Source organism: Pholcus phalangioides, unplaced genomic scaffold (assembly GCF_987345545.1).
Source record: "Pholcus phalangioides strain wild (caught in Gottingen) unplaced genomic scaffold, Ppha-v1.0 ptg000042l_1, whole genome shotgun sequence".
NCBI lineage: Eukaryota > Metazoa > Arthropoda > Arachnida > Araneae > Pholcidae > Pholcus > Pholcus phalangioides.
Genome location: NW_028301628.1, coordinates 36,334,931 through 36,356,012, shown reverse-complemented (window position 1 = coordinate 36,356,012; position 21,082 = coordinate 36,334,931). Strand labels below are relative to the sequence as shown.

At 39.8% G+C, this 21,082-nt stretch overlaps 1 protein-coding gene across 1 annotated transcript in view; it reads right to left on the bottom strand.

Annotated features, from left to right (window-relative positions):
• Positions 1-710: 710 nt before the first annotated feature.
• The window catches only part of LOC149064951 (uncharacterized), a 190,426-nt gene continuing 170,054 nt past the window's right edge, over positions 711-21,082 (bottom strand). Inside the window, exons 3-4 of the mRNA XM_089254598.1 lie at positions 18,365-18,547; positions 711-2,202 (exon numbers count right to left, since the gene is read on the bottom strand). Of these exons, the coding sequence (XP_089110724.1) occupies positions 1,791-2,202; positions 18,365-18,547 (595 nt within the window). The 3' untranslated portion in view covers positions 711-1,790. The remainder of the gene's footprint in view (positions 2,203-18,364; positions 18,548-21,082) is intronic.

Below are 21,082 nucleotides of genomic sequence, written 5' to 3'. Positions count from 1 at the left end.
GTAGTATTGGGAGTTCTAGCACCCACTTTTGACGACTTTCCTTCGTAAGGAAAGAAATGGAGAGCAGTCATTGATGAAAATTCATGAAGCATGTTTTAAACAGGCTTTTCTATTTCCCATGTGAACGGAGCTTTGGAGACGCGGGAGTAGGGAAAGGCAAAGCAGGTAAGGGGCCGTTCAAGTATTACGTCATCGATGGGGGAGGGGGTTTCCGATTTGCTAAATTTTGACAAGGTGGGAGGTTTGGATAATGCTTACGTCAGCAACCACCCTTTATGAAAATATGAGTTAGGATTCAGAGGGGCAGAGCCGATGACGAAATTTTGCTGACATGGGGGGGGGGGGTCAAAAATGGCTAAAAATTTGCTTACGTAATACTTGAACGGCCCCTAATAGCACGGTGGCCGATTCGAGGAAAGACTAGAATGGGAAAAGGGTGACAAATCTATAAATGCTCCTCTGCTCACGATCCATACATGAATTAAAAATGAAATATGGTAACCTCCAAGTACTGTTGGTTACCTTTAAAAGTTCAAAACGTCTTATCATTGTGACGGTCCGTCATTCAATATGGCGTGTCTATAAGTAATTTGAATATTGAAACAAATTCTTTAAGAAATTGTCCCCTTTTATTTTGAATTTTATCTTTTCAATTCAGATTTGTGCAATAAATTCAACCGCAATAACAATGAAAAACAAAAAATTCCCAGTCACAGAGGAACAACAGAATTTAATAATTTCAAATAAAAAAACAAAAAAATACATAGAAACCTGCAAAAAAAATTTAAAAATATCCAATTTTACTCAAAAAAGAAATTGATTCTACATTTTTCGAGAACATACAAGCACATACACAAACATATACTGTATATATATAATTTTTAAAAATTAAAAGCCACTAAAATTCATTAAATTCCAATTTTTTAAGAATCCATCGCTAAACAAACAAAAAATTTTTTTTTAAGATTTTAAAATATTAAAAAGGCATTTCATTTCTGTTTAAGATTCCTACCGCCAGAGGGCATTGCACACCCTGGAAACAAACTGGCGGGAAGCCAAAATACTCGAAAATTTTTCTTTCCCACTCGGATAGAGGGGTGACGAAGCAAGACTACCGACTAAAAATATTCGGTCTCGTTTGATCCCATAATCCCACGCGGTTTCCAATACGCAATTTGGCTAATAACGCACATGTACACTCACTATCCGAAATTTCAATAACACTAAATATTGACGAAACCAAAGACTAGGAAAAATATGCTGAATGAAAATATATATAGTATATGTGACAAATTTTATATTTTTTTTTAGAAAACTAAATTTACATATTTGCATTGACAATTTCTTCACTAAATAGGCATTTAGGAGGGAGGAGGAGAGAGAGGGGGGGAGGGAAACAAACACTCACGCAAAGCAATTTTGTATTTTTCATCATTTTTCATACAAAATTTTCACACAAGTCCCTGCACTTACGATGATAATATCAATAATGAAGAGAGTTTTGTGCCGCTCTTTTTTTTTCTGGGGTCAGAGCCGTCCTAATCAGCTGCGCGTGCGCAGTACAACACATAGCTGTCACGTGATCCTGGAGGTGTGTATATAAAGAAGCTGCTGCCGATTTGCAATCTACAGACAGTGTTCTCGCACAAACAGTCGCTGTACAATAGCGCGCAAAGCGTTAAAGTGTAAATTACGTAGCGCAATTTACTTTTTATACACGTTTTATATATATATATAGAGTACATTATATATATATAATTTCTATATATATATGTAATTACTATAATTATCTACTGAATGACACAACACTTGCACTTGGGTTTTTTCTTGATGACGACCTGCTCGACGGGCGGCGCCTCGGCCGGGGGAGCTATGACGGTGTGGCGAACCTCCACCAGGCCCGGCTCGACGCCCTTCTTGGTGTTGTTGGCCGCCGGGCCGCTGCCGTTGCTGCTCTTGAGGTTGTTGGTGCCGGCGGCCGGTTCCCGGACGGGGCTGCTGTCGCCACCCGACACGACAGAGTCCGTCTTGCCGCCGTCCTGGGAAGAGACCGGGTGGCCGTTGGCCACCAGCGATCCGTCCATCTCGTCGCCCTTGACGGGAGTTATGGGCTTGCCCTCTTTTATTAGGCTCACTATCGTGTCCGCTTCCCTGCTCAGCTCGCCGTCCGGCCTGAAGGGGTTGTCGACTCCACTGTCCGAGCTGGGAAGTGAAAAAAGAAAATGATTCAGAACAAAAAAAAAAACTATTTAAGAGGGGCCGCACCCCATTTCCGAGAAGGTCCTTCAGAAAGGAGGGGGCCCAAATAGATGTGAAACATAATACATAGAACATTGCAGAATGACTACTTCGCTAGTGTACGAAATGCCCTAAATATAATTTTAAATCTGAATTCTAATACGTATTAGTGACCAAGTCTAGACAAGGCCGTCTCAACAGAATCATAGACCCCCCCCCCTCCGGGCAAAGTGATTTTAATGAGGCCCAACCAGGCGAATTTACATGCTCACTCTCGAAAATTTCTACCCGAAGCAAATATAAATTTTGGTGAGGCCCGGGTGTGCCATTCAGCGGATACCGACACCTCGTACAGGGAGATGGGAATCCCACTTCCAACAATATAATTTTTTACTAAACGTGATGGGGGGGGGGGGGTATCAGGATATAAGTGGGTTCATGCGTTAAGATGGCACGGCGTCTAGGCAGAGGTTTTTGGTGGTCCGCGTACCCCTGAGGAGGTAAGCAAGAGATTATTCTGAAACACGCCTCGTGGACCATTTGGCAAAGAGTGAAATCGGTCTCACAATATATGAGTTAAAAAAAAATTAGTTTGATTATTTTCGTGTGGCTATGGGACGGTCCAGGGGGGCCGCTTGTCCCAACCCTCCGATGTTCAGCCATGAGATTCTCAGATAACTGGAAAAGCACTGATCTTTAGTAACCGGTAGAACAGAGTCCCTATATATAGATCAATCCATTTGTCCTTTTGAGAGGTCACCTCGGTGCCATCTTAACACATAGACCCACCCAGGCACGGCAACGGGAGTCATGATAATAAGATTTGGTTACAATTTTTGAGAGTGTTAATTGGTAGGCAGGTATTTCTAGCAAGGTAGGAGCCTCAGAAATACCGCCAATGATGCTCTCAAGGCGACCCCTAGGAAAATTTCTCATTCATGGTGATTTACCACGTAAGAGCATCTAATAAATATAAACACAGTAAAAAACATATCCAAGAGGAGGGGGAAAGGAAGTGTAATACAGGGATGGACAAAAAATTGGGCCCTACTGGGAGATGATCCTACATTGATTTTACTCTTTCTGTACAATACAGTATTGACAGTCCAGAGAACTCTGAACAAAATCGATGGTGCGGCACCGATTCGAAATCATCATCAACTGATAGGTCACAGTACAGATCGATCAGTGACAAATTGCCCTTCGCACAAACGGTCAAGCTCGAACATTGGTCTCAAACTCAATCAACTTCCGGCTCACTTTATAAAATCAATCTCCTGCCCGATTATTATTTTTAGAAATTTTCTTTTTTCTCCCTCATTTGATGACCGTATACTTTTCGTTAGATTTTAAAAAAATTGAGAAGTTCCAAATAATTTTTATGAATCTTGCGATAGAGAAATCAACTTCAATGAAATTTCATGTAAACACATGTTATGTAACACATAGTTAGAATTTTCTTTTTCATAACTTCATTATTGAAGATAACTTAAGCACAAAGTGTTCTATAAATTCGTAAATCGTTTAGAAGCTATAGCTGTGCCAATTCCGGCCTGAGGACAATTGGGACTTCCAAAAAGTGACCCGGTAAGCGGAGTGATGTGTTAACCGGGTGACGCACTAACGAGGTTTGACTGTATTCATCTTCATACATTCTCTCTCTAGAATTTTATCGCTTAATTTTATGTAATAAATCACTTTTCCCGTAGGCACTTTCTCCTGGAAGATATCGTTAAAAACCCCTGAAAGTTCAACTTCAAGTGCTGCCCTCCTGATGAAAACACATAAAGTTCATATTCACCATATTTCTAACTCAGAACTTGCACAATCCCTCAAGTCAGAGCTTAACTCCCCGAGGTCAAAAGAAAAATTACACAAAACTTTGAACCAACTATTTTTTTTACCACAAAAAATCCCCTTGATAAATAATTCACGAGTAACTTTTTCGCCAACCACATTCAAATACACCAATTCCTTTAATTTTTTATTAATTTCCCCATTATGAATTTATGGGGTACCGTGTACATTTAAAAGAACCGGGGGGGGGGGGGAGGTGTTATGTTATCGACACGGCCGCAGGAATGTGTTTTTGGCAACTCATCAAGTTGAGCGACAGCTGGTATGGTACTCAAATTTGAAGACTAACATAAATAGGGTATTTATCGCTTTATTATAAGTCCAAATAGATGTGTCCGTAATGTACCAAATTTTCATCGGCGTTCAAGGTTTCAACTAGAAACAAAAAATGTACTCTACCACCAGTGAAAGCATAAATTTCGGCCCAGAGTAGCCTGGGTACCAGACTGAAAATGGAATTTTTTTTTTTGTTGTTGTTGTGAAGTGACAGATTTTCTAAAGTGCAGCTGGTTCGAACAAGTAGTCCAGGGGATCTTAACCTTCGGAAACCGAACTTGAGTTGCACATTCGAGATGGGTCGTACAAATCCAAAAATCCTGTTATAAATTCACTTGTTACTCCGTTGGTTTCAATAATTTCCAAAGCCAATCATTCTGTAAAGAAGGAATATTTAACCCTGTATGATCCGGTGTGTACTTGAATATACATGGTAAAAAAAACCACGTTGTACCCTAATTTCTTCCGTATTTACGCACATCCTTTAGTGCCATTTCGGTATAAAATGCGGCTCTATTAGTACAATACCCTTTTTTATATTATTATCTAGAAGGAGTTCCTATATCTAGAAATGATTCCTTGTTGGTGTCATTTTTTGAGAAGTGCTGAAATTTTACGTGTTCGGAGATGTATAATATTGCCATCAAATTGAGGGAATTGGAAATAAATCTCAAAGCAACAACTATTCAACCCTGCAAAGATTTTATTTGTTTATAGGTAACATTAAAATCAAGGCACAAACTGTATATTTCAACCTAAATTAAACGTTTAGCTAATCCAAAAAATTACGCTTCAACTAAATTGCCGTGTAGATGTATTGTTTCAATAAGAAATATGCTATTCACACCCGTATTTGTAAAAAAAACCCATTTTCTAATACGTTTTTCTATGAGGATGAAAGAGGGTTAAATAAACATTTTAAATTCGAAATCGATCCCGGGTTAAGAAATTGATCACGTGGTTGAGTTTCGTTCGCAGCTTCAAGTTTAAGAACCTCTGAAGTAGTTGTTCTAAACCCTTACAGCTGCAATCCCGAGATATCTCGTCTGACTTGATCCGCTTTATTGTGTGTGTGTGTGGGAAACCTAAAATATCTCGGGTTCTTAAAAATGACGAGCACCCCCCGGAGTAGTCCAGATACCATTGTAAGTTTTCTTCTCCTGATAACATGTTTTCCTTCCCTTCCTGTCAATCAATGGCCAGTGGGGCGAGTCATCTTTTGTCCAAAGTCTGATAACGGAAGGGGGCGGGGGGAAATAGACGATGCTTTTCCCTTTCCTTCGAGACAGTATATACGATTAAAAGCTTACAGTATGAATAACAGAAAACTAGTTTTTTCTCTTCCTTGTTTTTTGTATTATTACTATTCTTGGTTTCGGAGCAGTGATGGTAACTCGTGGGAAATTTCCCGAATTCGAGGGAAAAATTGGCCAAAATTTGCCCAAGTGGGAAATTTCTTAGCATTTGTGGGAAATTTTGAGTGTTCGTCAAACAAAAGAATTTTTGCCAAAAATAAAGAAATTAATGCAGTGCAATACTTTTCTATTGTAAAATACAGTACTTGATTACGTATTTTCCCCGCTAGATGGCAGCACATTTTTTTTTTCATGCGTGGGAAAAATTTAGTCATAAGGGAAATTTCGCTGGAAGAGGTTACCACCGCTGTTTCGGAGGGAAAGCATTTATCAACTCCCACACATAGGAAAAAAAAAAACATTCTTGAAAATAGGTGGCAATTTCTAGAAAGTTTAGTGATTTTTATTGGAACAGTTATAAAATGCGGATGAGGGAAAACTAAAAACCGCTGAAAGGGTATGAAGTACGACGTAAAAACTAACAAAGGTTTTGCATGTGAAAATGGATTTCAAACAATTACTCTCGATACAACCACTTGCTGGGACGATGTTTCAGAGGAATGTAAAAAGGGTCCGCCTTCCTGTCAACAATATGTTGATAGGGTAGAAAAACTTAGTATAGAGAGAACCGAAATTCACTGGACTTTTGGAAATTCATAAAAATCAAATATTCCTGTAATATTTTGGGGTTGTTACTATTCTTTTTAATACAATGCACGTTTGTTCAAGTTTATTTGAATTGTTAATATTTACCAAAGTCAGAACAAACAAATGCGTTTTCATAATTGTAAATTTCAATTCATAAATTGTAATAGTTATGAAAATATATTCACCTGAGATATTTGTCAGGTTCAAATTTTTTTCGGCAATTTTAAATAAAAAAAATGGTGATTACTACTAACGACGTTTTTGAGCACAACTGGTGATATCCCGTATTTTACCCCATTTAAGGTTCCAGTTTACCGTATTTTTTCCCAATGAAATATGGTCATCTGATCATTTGAAATATTTCTTTGGTGAAACATTTTTTTTTACTGCGATTTATAGCAAGTCTTTATTTCACAACACTTCAGCCATTTTAGCAGTAGTAATTAACAAGATGCATTTAAGGCAGTAAATTGAATTTTTTTTTTTAGCAAAATTTAGTGATATCCCGTATTTAGGATCGCATTTTCCTCGACGATGTGTGGTAAAACGTAAGTGTGAAAGTGTAGTTTTTGTTTCAACCCATACCGCTATTACAGGGCTCTCAACCGGTGCTCCGCGCCAACTCGAGGAAAGTAATATAACTATGTAAATTTGATAGATAGATACATAAATAAAAGAGACCTACAAGGTTCTGCCATAAAAATTATGTACAAAAAAAAGTGTTCCTCGAATCAAACAGGTACGCCGTAAAAATTATATACTGGATAGGGCGCCGCGAGTCCGCGGCGTTATTATATCAATTGAAACCATTGAATAATTTTTCATTGTTAGAATTAAATTATCAAGTCTGCCTGCTTACCATCGTCGCAGACTATTTTAGGTTGAGAAACGCTGCTCTATAACAGTGCTTCTTAACCGGGAGTGCGCGATGAAAAAAAAATTATAACGTCGGCTTATTTTTCAGGAAAATAGGAAAACTGAAATGCTCAGAAGAATCTGAAATTGACTTTTTGAATTCGTTGAAGAGAGTGAATCATACTGGCATTATAACACCTCATTTTAAGCTTCCATTTGGTAATTTTTGTCGCACCACGGTCATTTTTTTACATAAGAGGGCTAATTAGACCGGAACCTAGTTTATTGTCGATTCCGAACGGCAGCCTTTTCTTTATAGTCACCGAGAGGTTCGTGCGCTAGCCCCTCGATGTGGGACTCCCTGCGGTAGCAATTTTTTTTTTCTGTGGTCATGTTGCCGTATCTGTTAAACTTTCCTGACACAGGAGCACAAGGATGAACTGGGTATCGAACTCGTGACACCTCTAAACATCATTTGGTACTTCAGGAGAGTATCTAATCGACTTGGGCTATTGCGCCCTTTTTTATCTTTCCTTTGCAAAAATGTGTCATGCGAAATTCACGTTGGAAAAGTTGTTTCTTCACGCAAAATATTTTGCGGTTTGTTTACATTCGCATCTCATGTTACTAACATGCTGCGCTTAGATTCGATACAGACTCAGAAGAAACATCAAAACATTTATGAAGTTCTAAAAAAAACTTATACAATATTGTTATTCCGGCTTGGAATCAATTAGTGCAGAACACAATTTCCTAAAATTTCGAAAAATGTTATGATTTTTAGTTCGGTTTTTGAATCAATTTTGAAAAAGAGCTAGAACTAATTATTAACCTTAAGCGAAAAAGGGAATATTTAAAAAGAATTTATAAAAATTGGATAATTAATGTAATTACAAAAAACTAAATTTCACAAGTAGAAACACTGCTCTATAATAGGATAACCTACAGTAAGAAATCCAAACACAATACGAACCTCACATTCGTGCGACAATTTCTTCTGTTTTCATGAAGATTTATGAAATCTATTGCTGGGGTCTTTAACCCTTTTTAGCCGCGACCTCCCAAATCAACAACACGATCACCTTTGCAACACATGGGCCAATTTAGAAATGAAAAATTACCGAAATTAACTGGCGCCGTAAATGGATTTGTTTGAAGATCATAATTGAACTTGTACGACCAATCTCGGAAGCCCCGTGACACAAGTTTGTATCGTGATGAATAGGTTAAGAACCCCTGGCCTAGTGACTTGGTTTCCTCCCCGCACCGCCATGGATCCATAAGATACAAAGGGGGAAGGAAGTGAAAGGGGTGATCTCCCACCGCTCAGGGATCATTCAAGTATTACATCAGCATTGTGGGGGTCTGACTTTTGATGACGGGGGGGGGGGGGGGGGGTTGAAGGTTGCTTACGTCATCAACCACCCCTTTTTGAAGATATGGAATATTCTAAGCTGCTGACGGGGAGGGAGGGTCAAAAATGGCTGAAAATCTGCGTACGTAATACTTGAATGGGCCCTCAACAAAAAAAAAAATTACGTATGGATCACTTTACAAACGACTTACTCTCACGGGTTATGCTCGATACGATGGCCAAGGAACATGGGCCATCCCGTCACATATTTTCAGAGATTCAAAATTTCCGACAACAAACTTACCCATATGTTTTTGATGGTATATCGAATAATGTAGTACATCGATCATTTGTATAATGTATATATTGCTGTACGGTGATGTGGAAATTGTTGGATCCTTATATGAAATTGTTGTATCCTTATATGAAATTGTTGTATATATAAATATCCCTATATGAATATGTGTTTATCTTCTATACCATTTTTATCTCATGTATATTTATATGTAACACATTTAGAGAGAAATCTATATACTGTATATAAAATCGATTTTCTGTGTGTGTGTGTGTGTGTGTGTGTGTGTGTGCTCTATACATATCTACAATTTTAGATGGATCGTCACCAAATTTTACATATATACCAAACGGGACTAGACTTGAACGATAGGCTACTTTAAAAGTTTGTCAGAGCTGGGCAACAATAATTCCTGGGCCCCCAACAATGACTTTTGGAATGTTTACCGTGGTTCCCAAACAATGTGTTTTTTGAACACGTTCATCTCTTTACAATGGTTTGTCACTTCTTCATTGAAGAAAACCCGAACAGCGCCGGGTATTACAGTTAGTAATTTAAAATTCCGGCCCAAACTTTACAGCTTATATAACTCTTCAGTGACAACCTCGGAGTTGCGTTCGGTTTCCGAAGTAGATATGATTGTTAGGAACGATTGAAATAAACGCATGGAAGGCTTACTTCTCGCCGCCATGACTCTGATAACACTGACGCCAAGGACTATTTTTAACTGTGTTCCCAGAAATATTAAAATAATCGGCACAGCGCGAGGACACTTACCCGTAGTCCTTATCCTCGGCTGGCACCACAACATAATACACATGCAAACGATTATCCAAAGTCGCCATGAGAGCAGGCACCACCACAACAACAACAGGTATACTTGGATTTTAAAATCGACTCAACAGGACGACGAACTTTTCTTCATCAACAACAATAACACACCACACAACAAACACTTTGATGACGACGATGAACAAGATCCACACATTGTTGACGATGAAGCACCACTTCAAGGCATTTCTCGTTGAGTTTTTTTAGACGATGATCTCCATCGCAGAGTCACGGAGCAGAGATCGGATATCGCGAGATCGATATATTGCCTCGCAAAATGTAACCATCGACGATATTGAATTCACAAACGAAAATCAATCACGTCATGCTTTCTAGGGGAAAACATGGAAGGACGATTCATCGCTGTTTCACCACCACCACCTTGGATGCTGTGGATGTGCTGCTGCTTCCTTCCACCATTACAAGAACGTCTTCTGCTTCATCCTCCCCATCCGACTGCAGACGAAACATTGCAAGGAAGCCTTTGAAGAGATTTTTTTTTTTTTTCCACTCCCTTTCTCTCTCGTCTGCTCTCCCTTCTCCCACTAACTGTCACCGCCACCACAATGGCGCTGCGACACTACGGGGCGGGGGGGAGAGAGGAATCGACTATGGAGGGAGAGGGTGGGGGTTGAGGATCCCACGAAGGGTTACCCCACCTTTTCCCGCCAATTCTGGCGCCAAGAAAGTAATTTTCTATCTCCCAGTTACCTTAATACATAAGGGTGGCCAACCTTTTCAAAATTCGTGCCGCAATCAAGATTATTTTCGTTGTGCGTGCCACACTATAAATTCAAATTTTAATACGCAGACCATATGCCACGTTCTTTTACGGGGACACGCGCGAGCATCCTGCAAAATATTGTTCGGCTGCGTCCTCTTATTTTTTAAGTGGAAATGTTCGGTTTGTCACTCCGAGTTCCAGATTGTTTTTTGTCATAAATTCGGTTATCGTGATGCAGATTGTGTATGTAGGTATTGGCGGTAGAAGTTTACCTTAACCTACACCATATGCTGGGCATAGACACCGGTACCCGAGGCTCCTCCTCCCCCAAAAATTTATGGATACAGTGCATGCCCCCTATGCCGGCGATCCTAAATCTCGTGCACGTGGGATGTACACCAACTATGCCCCAAAGATGAAAAGCCGAACAGAAACGCATTGAATAGAAACCCACATATTTTTTCAAGAGTACCCACCATACTGAATATCGGTTTGACAGCCTACAGGACCCCCATTCATAAGAAAAGAATTGTTTAAAAGTTTAAGAAAATTTCTTTTTGATTTAAAAATCAAAAAAGCATTTCTATAATTATCTTAGATTCCTTTGATTTATCCATCATTTACTCAGGTTTCCTGGATGTCTTGCCTCCCCCCCCCTCCCACATGGCCTCCTAACCCCTAATGGTCATTACCAGTAGTTGTCTTGTCGTAGCCATCATTTACCTTAGGCTCCCTTCCCTTGGTAATCACATTTACCCCCTGGCTATCTCGCTTCATACATAATTTACGTTTGAATCCCTTATCTTAGTTACCATTTATTTCTAGCTTCCTTACTCGGTGATCGTTGCCTTATTCATCATTTACAGGCATCAAAACACGACACGGCTGATGCAAAATATTCAAGATGGACCCACGATAATCGTGTTCAGGTTTGTACCAGTGCGAGTTACTCAGCTCGAGTCACAGACAAGCCGCGAGTAAAAAGAACAAAAACCAGAAGAGTCAGGGGACGTGAGGGGATTTTACGGTTTTCGGGACACCCGTCAACCATAGCCCACTAAACAATTAAATTGATTGTCTAGTCGGCCGTGCGTCAACCAAGGTTCGTGTCAAACCAATCGAGCCAGTGCAGAGTGTCTCAATGACTAACTTTCCGTTTTCTTCCAAGCCAAAGTGTGACTGGCGATCGAAGAATCATGGACGCAGACTAGGCACTCTCGACTTGTTGCTTGCGAGCACAGTAGACCTTACTCAAGTGATTGCACTCGAATCTGTGCCCATGAGGTCTTTACCGATTAACTGATTAAAAGAAGTCCTACTCCCAATTGATTTTAGCTCGGGCCTACGTCTGGGTTGCCATGTAGTGACACTGCTTCTTCTGATTTAAGACATCAACGGTGCTCCCGGCTCAAGAAATGTTCAGACCCACAATGCAAACTGAATGAGCACCAAAATAAGTCCTCTGACTAGCATTTCCAGAGGATCATCCTCAAAGGACCGGATCTGAAGATGGTCTAACGTTGGATACTAAAATATAATTGATTCTAATGTCCGTATCGAGTATTATCCAATATCTTGACCAGATCTATTTAAAAAAAAAAATCCAGTTCAAAACTTCAATTCAGTTTCAACCTACTATTTGGCCTCTATAACCCTCACGACCTACAGTCGACTTCACAAAATCCTACGAAAAGAAAACCAAGGCGTAACAACATCTGGATAAGACCAACCGCACGCCAAGCTGACATTCAATACAACATGATTAGATGATGAACCAGAGATTAACCAAGCTTGCTCAGTGATATCAGGAACCATGTTACAGGATAAACACCGCCCACGTTCGAATCATGTTTCCACACACATACAAAAAAATTTTCATTCCTTTCTCTTCAGAGAAACGAGTAATCCGATAAATCACCAAAAAAGTCGCCAAGATCCTCCTCAGACACACCGTTTCTTCCACAACATCCCATTCCCAGCATCCTCTGTGAAAGAGAGAGAGAATGTTCATTCCTCCTCTCAGGGCTGTAATACGCATGCACATGCTCACATTAAGACACGCGCGCTCGCACATGCACATCCGTGTGCGCCAGCTGAACCGAACCACCTCCATCACTACCTAGCGTCACCAGAGACATGGGTTGTACAGTATATACCTCGACTAACGAAGATAATTCGTTCTGGAATCGCGTCCGTAATCCGAAATTTGCGTTAGCCGAAACGCGATTTCCCGTAGGTTTCTGAAGAAAATAGTTTAATTCGTTTCGGGCACTGCCCAAAATTTTTAAGGATAAGTTTTTTTCAAAACACTAAAGATCACTAAAAAAGACAAATAAAATCACTGTAATAATAAATAAAAATCGCTATAAAGACAAACTGACCGCCGAAGGCTTCAAAATAGTCCATAGGTCAAAATAGTCCATAGGTCAGCTAAACCTGATCTGATACAGTAAAACCTGTCAGTTTAGACACATCACTGCATTGGACGGTTTTGATTGCCTATAATCGGTTTTATTAACACGTGCCCCATGTAGGTACCCGAATATCTTGGACACCTCTCTAAATTGGACAGATTTAAATGAAACAATAGATTTCCAACTAAGGCCAGGATTAAATTATAAAAGTTTTATTAATGTTCTTTTATAAAACTTTAAAAATACAACCAAAAAGCGATCGATTATAAGTAAATCGATTACATTCGAGTGAGTGTGACCAATAGGCCTATTGGTTGTTTTTTCTTATCAAGTTTTTTGTAGATCTTTTATCAAACGTTTATAGTGTAATCTTGACCTAAGGCCGGTATTACAGGGAAAAGTTTGATAAAAATTATTTTATAAAACTTGAAAAATGTAATCAATAAGAACATCCGTTACATTCGAGCGAACTTAACTGATCCGCCTATTGGTTGCATTTTTCCACTTTTATCAAACTTTTATAATGTAATCCCGGCCTAAGATGGATTTTACTGCAGATGGAAAAGAAACACCTAAAATGTCCAAAGTGTTCAGTTTGATGCTGTCACAAAATTTTGCACTAAAAAAACGCATGCCCTAAAAATATGGGCTTCTTTTATTTGAATGCATTTTCTATTGGCTGAATCATTTTGCATGAAATGATTACTTTCAGAAAGTGCAGGCACATCCGGAAAAAAAAAGATTCCGAGTCGGACATTAGGCTCGAGTCACAGTAATTCCGATGATTGGCGCTAAAACAGCTCTCGACGAAGCTGTTTGACGTAGGCGCGTGAATCCCATATCAACGAAAATACCGTTAAGCCGAGCAGAAAAAAAAAATCACTTCAACCGAAAAATTCGTAAGCCGAGACGTTCGCTAGCCGAGGTATCACCGCATATTAAAATAAAAACACACACATGCACGTGACACGCACGCATTGCGTGCGGCGTCAGAGCTGGCTGCCAGCTCCAGAGATAGGGTAGGTATACGATTTTTGTATATTTGTTTTTCTATCTTCTACCCAAAGGAACGGTCTGGCGTGCGAGAATTAACAAAGAGTTCCCTCAAACGGCTCCTCACACAAAAAAGAAGAAAAAAAAACTGCGCCAAGAGAAAACTCCTACGCGAGCTCAAGCTTATTATTAGTATTACCCATAAAAGAAAAAGCACATCCCCCATTTTTATTCGTCTCTTAACAAGCTAAGAGCTGTCTAGTTCTCAAGGCATTATCCTTTTCCTACGAGATGGCGTGTCTTTCACCAATTAGTTTTGTCGATTTTTAAGGTGCATAGTTCACGTAAGATCATTTTTTCCCCGCAAGCGAAACAAGCCAAATGCGATAATGCTCACCCAACACTGACAAAGATGGTCAAGATCACAGAAAATGGATCATTTCCGATAATTCATCGACCAATATCACCGTATATCAGCAACTAATCCGTTTTCTGCACGGGTACTGTCGAAGATCACCGGCTGTGTGCCCCCGCCCCCATTAGACGCGGAATTTCCACGAATCAGAATGCACACACGTCTCACACATGACGTGAAATCGTCACCTCATTGTAGTGTGTGTTCCGGCCTTCAATCATATTTAATGCGCGGCTCCCCAGAATAGTCAAGTAGATATTCTGCATTCATAAATGAACCACTTCGAAGCACTAGGAACGGGAACATATCAATATCGCCACCACGCCGCGACATCCTTAGACGCCGTGACGCACACATTGAGAACCACTGATACGTGTAAGAGACAAGTGTTACTTAATCCTTAGACAGGGGTATATCCCCAGACTTTTCTGTAGGGTTCTGTTTTTGCCAAATTTTGTGAAGGGTCCAGAAAACGAACTCAAATTTTGGTTGGACAAACAGACCTCTGCTTGAAATGCATACCCCATAGAAATGCGTAGGAGTTAGTATCTTCCCCCCTCTAAAATGCACGGTCTTGTTCAACGATTGGAATGCGTAGGTGGTTTACTTGCCATGTAAATGCGTAGAACAGTGGTCCTCAAAACTTTTATCTACCGCGGCTTCCTTGCCTAGTTCATGGGTTCATCTGTGACTCCCCAAAATAGTTTAGTAATTTTCACACTTATGATAAAATACTTCAAAGCGTAAATAGGCACGCTAATCAATATCTCCACCTCACCGCGAGGCTCCTGACAAACGTTGTGCGACAACCTCAAGAGCCGCGACGCCCACTTTGAGAAACAATGGCGTAGAGGGTTTGCTTGCTCATATGAATACATTGGAAGCTTACGTACCCCCCCCCCCCCTACCTCCCAGAAATGCGAAGGATCATTGATTGCCCCGTGTCATGCATATCCCCGCCACAAAAATTACGCCATAATTTTTACGCGTTCAGCAGGTCGGGAACCCCTGGTCCTTACAATTATTAGTATCAGACACATCGACACCGTAGCTTTGGAGTCTGTGGGTCTTGCATATTTTCTAATATTCTAAAGAATCCAGAAACGACACCACACATGCCGTCATTGTTCGAGACATTGAAGCGTTTATTCCAGGAATTGATGGACAAAAAGATAGATGTCTCTGGCTTTCTAACTTAAATAGAAGACGTTAAACGAACCGAAAAAACAAGAACCTTTTCAGTTCCTTCACTTTTTAGTGTTGTTTTTTTTTGTTGTTGAGGGATGAAGGGTAATTAATGAATTCTTTTAAGGTACTTTATTTTTGTTGTTGTTGTTATCTCTTCCCCTTTAACTCTTATCAAAGCACAGCTGCGTAAATACTGAATGGGAAGGAAGAAAGGGTTGGTTTCTTATGGACTGTCTTTACCTTGGCCGACGTCCCAAGGAGATTACACAAATATATAAATAAACGAGGATTTTGGAAATCTTGAACTTGAACGTTGTTACTAGTCCTCTACCCCCCCTTTTAATTCTTAATTTATTTTGTGAATCGATTTGGCAGCAGCTATAACAAGGATTCCCAGTGTTCGTCCACAAAAAAAAAAAAAAATTCGTTTTAACGACTAGGATACGGGGTGTGGGGGGGCTGCAAGGATGACTTCTCGCGAGAGAACGTCACTCCTATAAATAATATTCACTGTCATCACTTCTGAAGAAACCTCAATGGAACAAGGAAAGCGCTCGCCATCAGCCATCATTTCCAGTCGAAAACGAGTTATTAACGAGTTTTTCCTCCTACGACTGGCAAAAATATGGATTTCTTGACTAGTCGGAATTTATAGCGCTAAATTTAGTTTTTGTACTGTACAAACAACGACTGTTTCCACAGAATGACGTTCATAGTCTAACAGTGTGCGTGTGTATCCTCAACCTTTACCTTTATATTTAGCTCCATGGCCCCTTTTGGACCATATTTTTTTTTCTCTTGGCTCCAGTCTTATCTGGGGGCCCTATCCTACCAATCAAATTGAATTTAATAAAAACTAAATTTATAAGGAACAAAAATTTTACGAATAAGATCGATCTCTGGAACCCCGGGAACGGCATGGATCCAGAAGGTTGGTGTTTATTCCTCCCAAGAGCAGAATCATATGGGAAAAATAGTTCTGCGTAAAATAAGGGACGATTTAATGAACCCAGCAATAAATCCTCCCGACACATCACCATGGGTCTGTGCTTACCTAGGATTCAGTGAGTTTCATTTTTGTGGAGGTTTTTATGCATGTCTTTTCAACATCGTGGGTCCTCGGGCAAAGTGATGTTCTAGGGCGCCATCCTTAGCTGTGAGTAGCAGTTTACATACTCGCATTTAAAATCATAGTACCAGATCTCATCGTGCAGGAAAGGGTTTCCCCAACACTTATGTCTCGAACCCCTTGTAATGCAGGTCAATGGACCGCGGAACCCACAGAGTAATAATACTATAATTTATATCTTAAGTCTATGGCGGAACCACTTTGTAGCGTCAGAAAAAGATGATTCCGCGGAACCCTATATAAGATATATACAGTACTCGTAGACCACAGGTGTAGGCCCTATCTGGATATGAGGGCACGCGACCATGGTTTAAGATAGTTCTATGAACCTCTGCTGGATTCTGAAAGTAGTCACAATTTCTACCACCATAGTTCACTTCTTGAAAGCTTTTTTTCTTCACAGCTCTGTAGCCCCTTTATGTGATTTTAAAACGTGACTCATTTAGAATCTCCCACGATCGCAAGGCATTATGGCCTCTGGTTGAGAACCACTGGGCTCATATGTAATCTTTTCTAACCTAAACATTCATTTGATATATACTTCAAAAATTACTATTCTGAATTTTTGTCACAAAAATACTGTAATTAAAGGTGAAAAAAAAAACCAATAGTTTAACATCTCACGCATAGATGATGCTTCACTAGTTATAACGAGAGTGGGAGAACTGACCCTTAGTTCTCCCGGAATGTGAAAGAATGACATAGATAAGTATTTGTTCTATCATTTTGGTCCATCCGAAATACCAGTTGTTCCCTTGTTCGGAAAAATAAATTTCCGTCTACGGCCCTGCATAGGATTAACATTGAACGTTTTAAAACACGAAAAACGCTAATTAATTGAGATTATGGGCGTAAAATTGTTGAAAATATTAGAATTGGCGTCCTGAACTCCATATTTCTTTTCAAAATTTTCTTTGTGTAGCTACTTAATTGCACGCTGAGAGCAGCACAAAATGTTTGGAATTCATAGCAGCATATCTGCCAACATGAAAGAGGATCACTATGCCTTGAAAAAGCGAAAAGCAACAATATTTGGGGCCTTTTCTCTTCGGGTAAAATTATTTCGGGCACATTTAGCGACTTGTCCAGCCCTGTTATACAGTATACATTTCGATATAGCTCGAGCAGAGCCACCCTTCAGGAGTAAGCAACAGGTGCAGCCATATCGGACCCTGCACTTCGGCGGATCCCAGCAACCAGGGGATCCGAGAAAAAAAATCCATTGTAATAAATAATAAAGCAAAGTGGCTACTTCTCAACTACGATAATTACAAAAATCAATACAAAGGCTTATGTAACCCAGTGATAACTCTCGATAAAGAACGCCAATAAGACTCAAAATTTTGTCCGAAAGTACTGCCAGCCAATAATATTAGCTTTAAGGCCCTACAACCATGTGACTCGGAAAAGTGGAGGGGGCTGCGTGTTTGGTAAATGTGGCCCCGAGTCAGAGCCATAACTAGGATTTTTGCTACCCGGGGCAAACATTTTGCCGCCCAAATAAATTTAAAATTCCATAACGGAGTTTTGTTTCCACCCAAAACTGCCGCTACTTAAATTTTCATGCCTGGGCAATTGCCCCCTTTAGTTACGGCCCTGGTCCGAGCTACGAAAAGGGTGCATATATTAATATACAGGTGTGTAGGCTTAAAAAAAAACGCGGGTTCAGAAAAAATACGTATTACAATTTTTGTTAATAGTCTACATATTGCGTGGCACAACACATTCTACGCGTGGAAAATATAAAAGTTTTATTAATTTCCAAAACAGGATTATGCACACGATTTCTTACCTGATCTGACGCATATAGCCGTCAGCGACTGATGGTGACGTCATGGTGGTGTCTGAGAGGTCTAAGGTCACGTCGGGAGAGGAAGGAGTTGAGGTCGAAGAAGGGCAGCTCAGGACCTGAGCTACGGACTGACTCTCGATAAACTTGACGCGGACTTTTGCCGGATGTAAACGCGTGTCCTCTCTGCAAGTAACACAAAAACAACCACGATTAATATTTTCAGAGGATACATCTACACATGAATAAAATCTGTTAGTCGCATGCACAACATCTAATCGTACATTAAAAAGAACAACCAGGGTTACCAGATGTCTATTTTTCGGAACATCAATCTATTTCCAATGGAGAAATTCGATTGTAATTCAAATAAGAATGGCAAACAGGTAGAAATCGGGAGAAGATATGCAGTTTTCTGCGTGTAATCCGCGGATTATGCGATCTCACGGATATGAATTTTTTTTTTGTGGGGATTATACTGTATGAAGCTTTTCCTCTGAGAGATCGGAATAGAGATGAATATTCTGAAAATTAAATTTTGAAAATTAAATTTCGAAAGATTTGTAGATGGCGCATACATTTAAGTAGAAGAAAATTGACATTTTTCTTTGACCGGCATCTGTTTTAATTCGACAAGATTTCCTCATCAGCACATAACTCCCCGACTTACAAACATTTGACACTTGCAAGTTGGCTGATTCCGACAGACGAATGATTCGATTTAACCCTTAACCAATTCACGTACAAGGTTTTGGCAAAAATTTTGGATTATCTTCTTTTGACGAATCAGTGATAAACTCGGTAACCTTGTCCTAATCTAACCGCAAGTTAGAAAAAGGAAGAACGGGGGGGGAAAGAAACATAAAAGGAAAAATTTATTTATTTATACAATATTGTTGGCCCTGGGGCCTATACAAGAGGATGCGATTGAAAATGACAGATATTGTTTGATATTGGACAAAAAACTGGTGATAGTGGGAGATTCAACAATAGAGCTTAATGGTGTTTGGTCAGAACATAACTCTAAAATCACATTTTTGATATACAGTCGAATCCCGTTTTAACGAAAATCTCGTTTTAACAAACTTTTCTAATCCCCAAGATAAGTTTACATGAACAATTCAAACACCTGGAATTCTTTATAAGGGGCCGTTCAAGTATTACGTAAGCAAATTTGTAGCCATTTTTTGACCCCCCCCCCACCCTTGTCAGCAAAATTTCGTCATTAGCTCTGCCCCTCTGAATCTTAACTCATATTCTCATAAAGGGTGGTTGATGACTTAAGCATTATCCAACCCCCCCCCCGGGTCATCAAAAATCAGCAATTCGGAAACTCCCCCCCCCCATCGGTGACGACGTAATACTTGAACGGCCCCTAATGAAATTTCGTTGTAACGAAGTTATTTCTCCGGTCTCTTGAAATTCGTTATAACGGGATTCAAGCATTTTCATTGCCATTTAGAAACAAAAAATAAAGCACACACACAAATACAAATGACTATATCATACATCAGCATGTTGTTTAGCCGTACGGGCGCGTATTTGTGCATTTATCTCACTTCTAATTAGTTACAATTAGCAAGACTTACTTTTAGATCACAAAGCTATCTTTTGGAGATATCATGTTCTGACCAAACACCACAGAATTACTATAGATAAGATATTTTTTAGAGTTCTTTTTCACTCTTACATGTATAAAAAGATACATTATAGGCGTGGGGAAAAAATTAGGAGGGAAAGAAAAAGCAAGAGTTGCTCTAAAGCTTCGCGATGGAGAATGAAGAAAGATAACAGAACTGGTTTGAATTTATTCCACTGGTGTTTGGACGTAATATTACGCCCATGATCGTAAAGAGGTTAAATGCATGATTTTTTTTCTCGAGTTGAACATTGACAAATTAGCGAAATAACAGCTGCACATGCTCAACAACAAACAGAGTTGTTGTCGTTAATTGGAACATCTACCAGTCAATTCAAAATATTAAATGGAAAGAATATGACCAGCTTATGCGCAAAGGCGATTCTAAATTTTTATCTTCAAACTGGATGCAGTAATGAACGTTTGAAGGACCCTTTGCAGAAATCCCAAGCTATGCATTTCAGGGTTAAGGCACCTATAACTGGGTGCGGATTCATCCCTCCTGATCCTCCATATTTGAGCAAGAAACTGGTTTGCTTTTCCAAGTGAATGCATAAAGCCGGATCCACATCCGCATAGCAAGGCAGCTTCAGCCCACGGAAAAACCGGTCGTGAGGTGTGGTTTCCTCATGGCCAAAGCTGCGTAGCACTGTGGGTGTGAACCAGGCTTAATCGGATGCATGGTCTGTGCGACCAAGATAAATATCGCCGTGCTGTACTGGACCAAACTGTTTTCATTTATCTTGGTGGAACAAAGCACGACATCGTCTAATCACCAAAAAAAGAAAGGATAAGGAACAGATATTGGCTATAGTGATAATACTAGCGTCATACTTCAGCTCAAAGATAGCAGATGAGTCGCCCTAGAATTTCAAAGAGCCCTAATACGACTTATGAACAAAATCGCAAACCCGCATCATCCGTAAGGCAGATTACACTCAGGAAATCACTCTTTCAAACCGAGTAGAACTCTAGCCTATCGCCAATTTACTTCCAAATGAGTTGTACCTGAAGTATGCACGTGTACCTAACAGTTTGATTGCGTATCTAGTGTTGAGTTTTCAGTACTGCCATCTATGTTT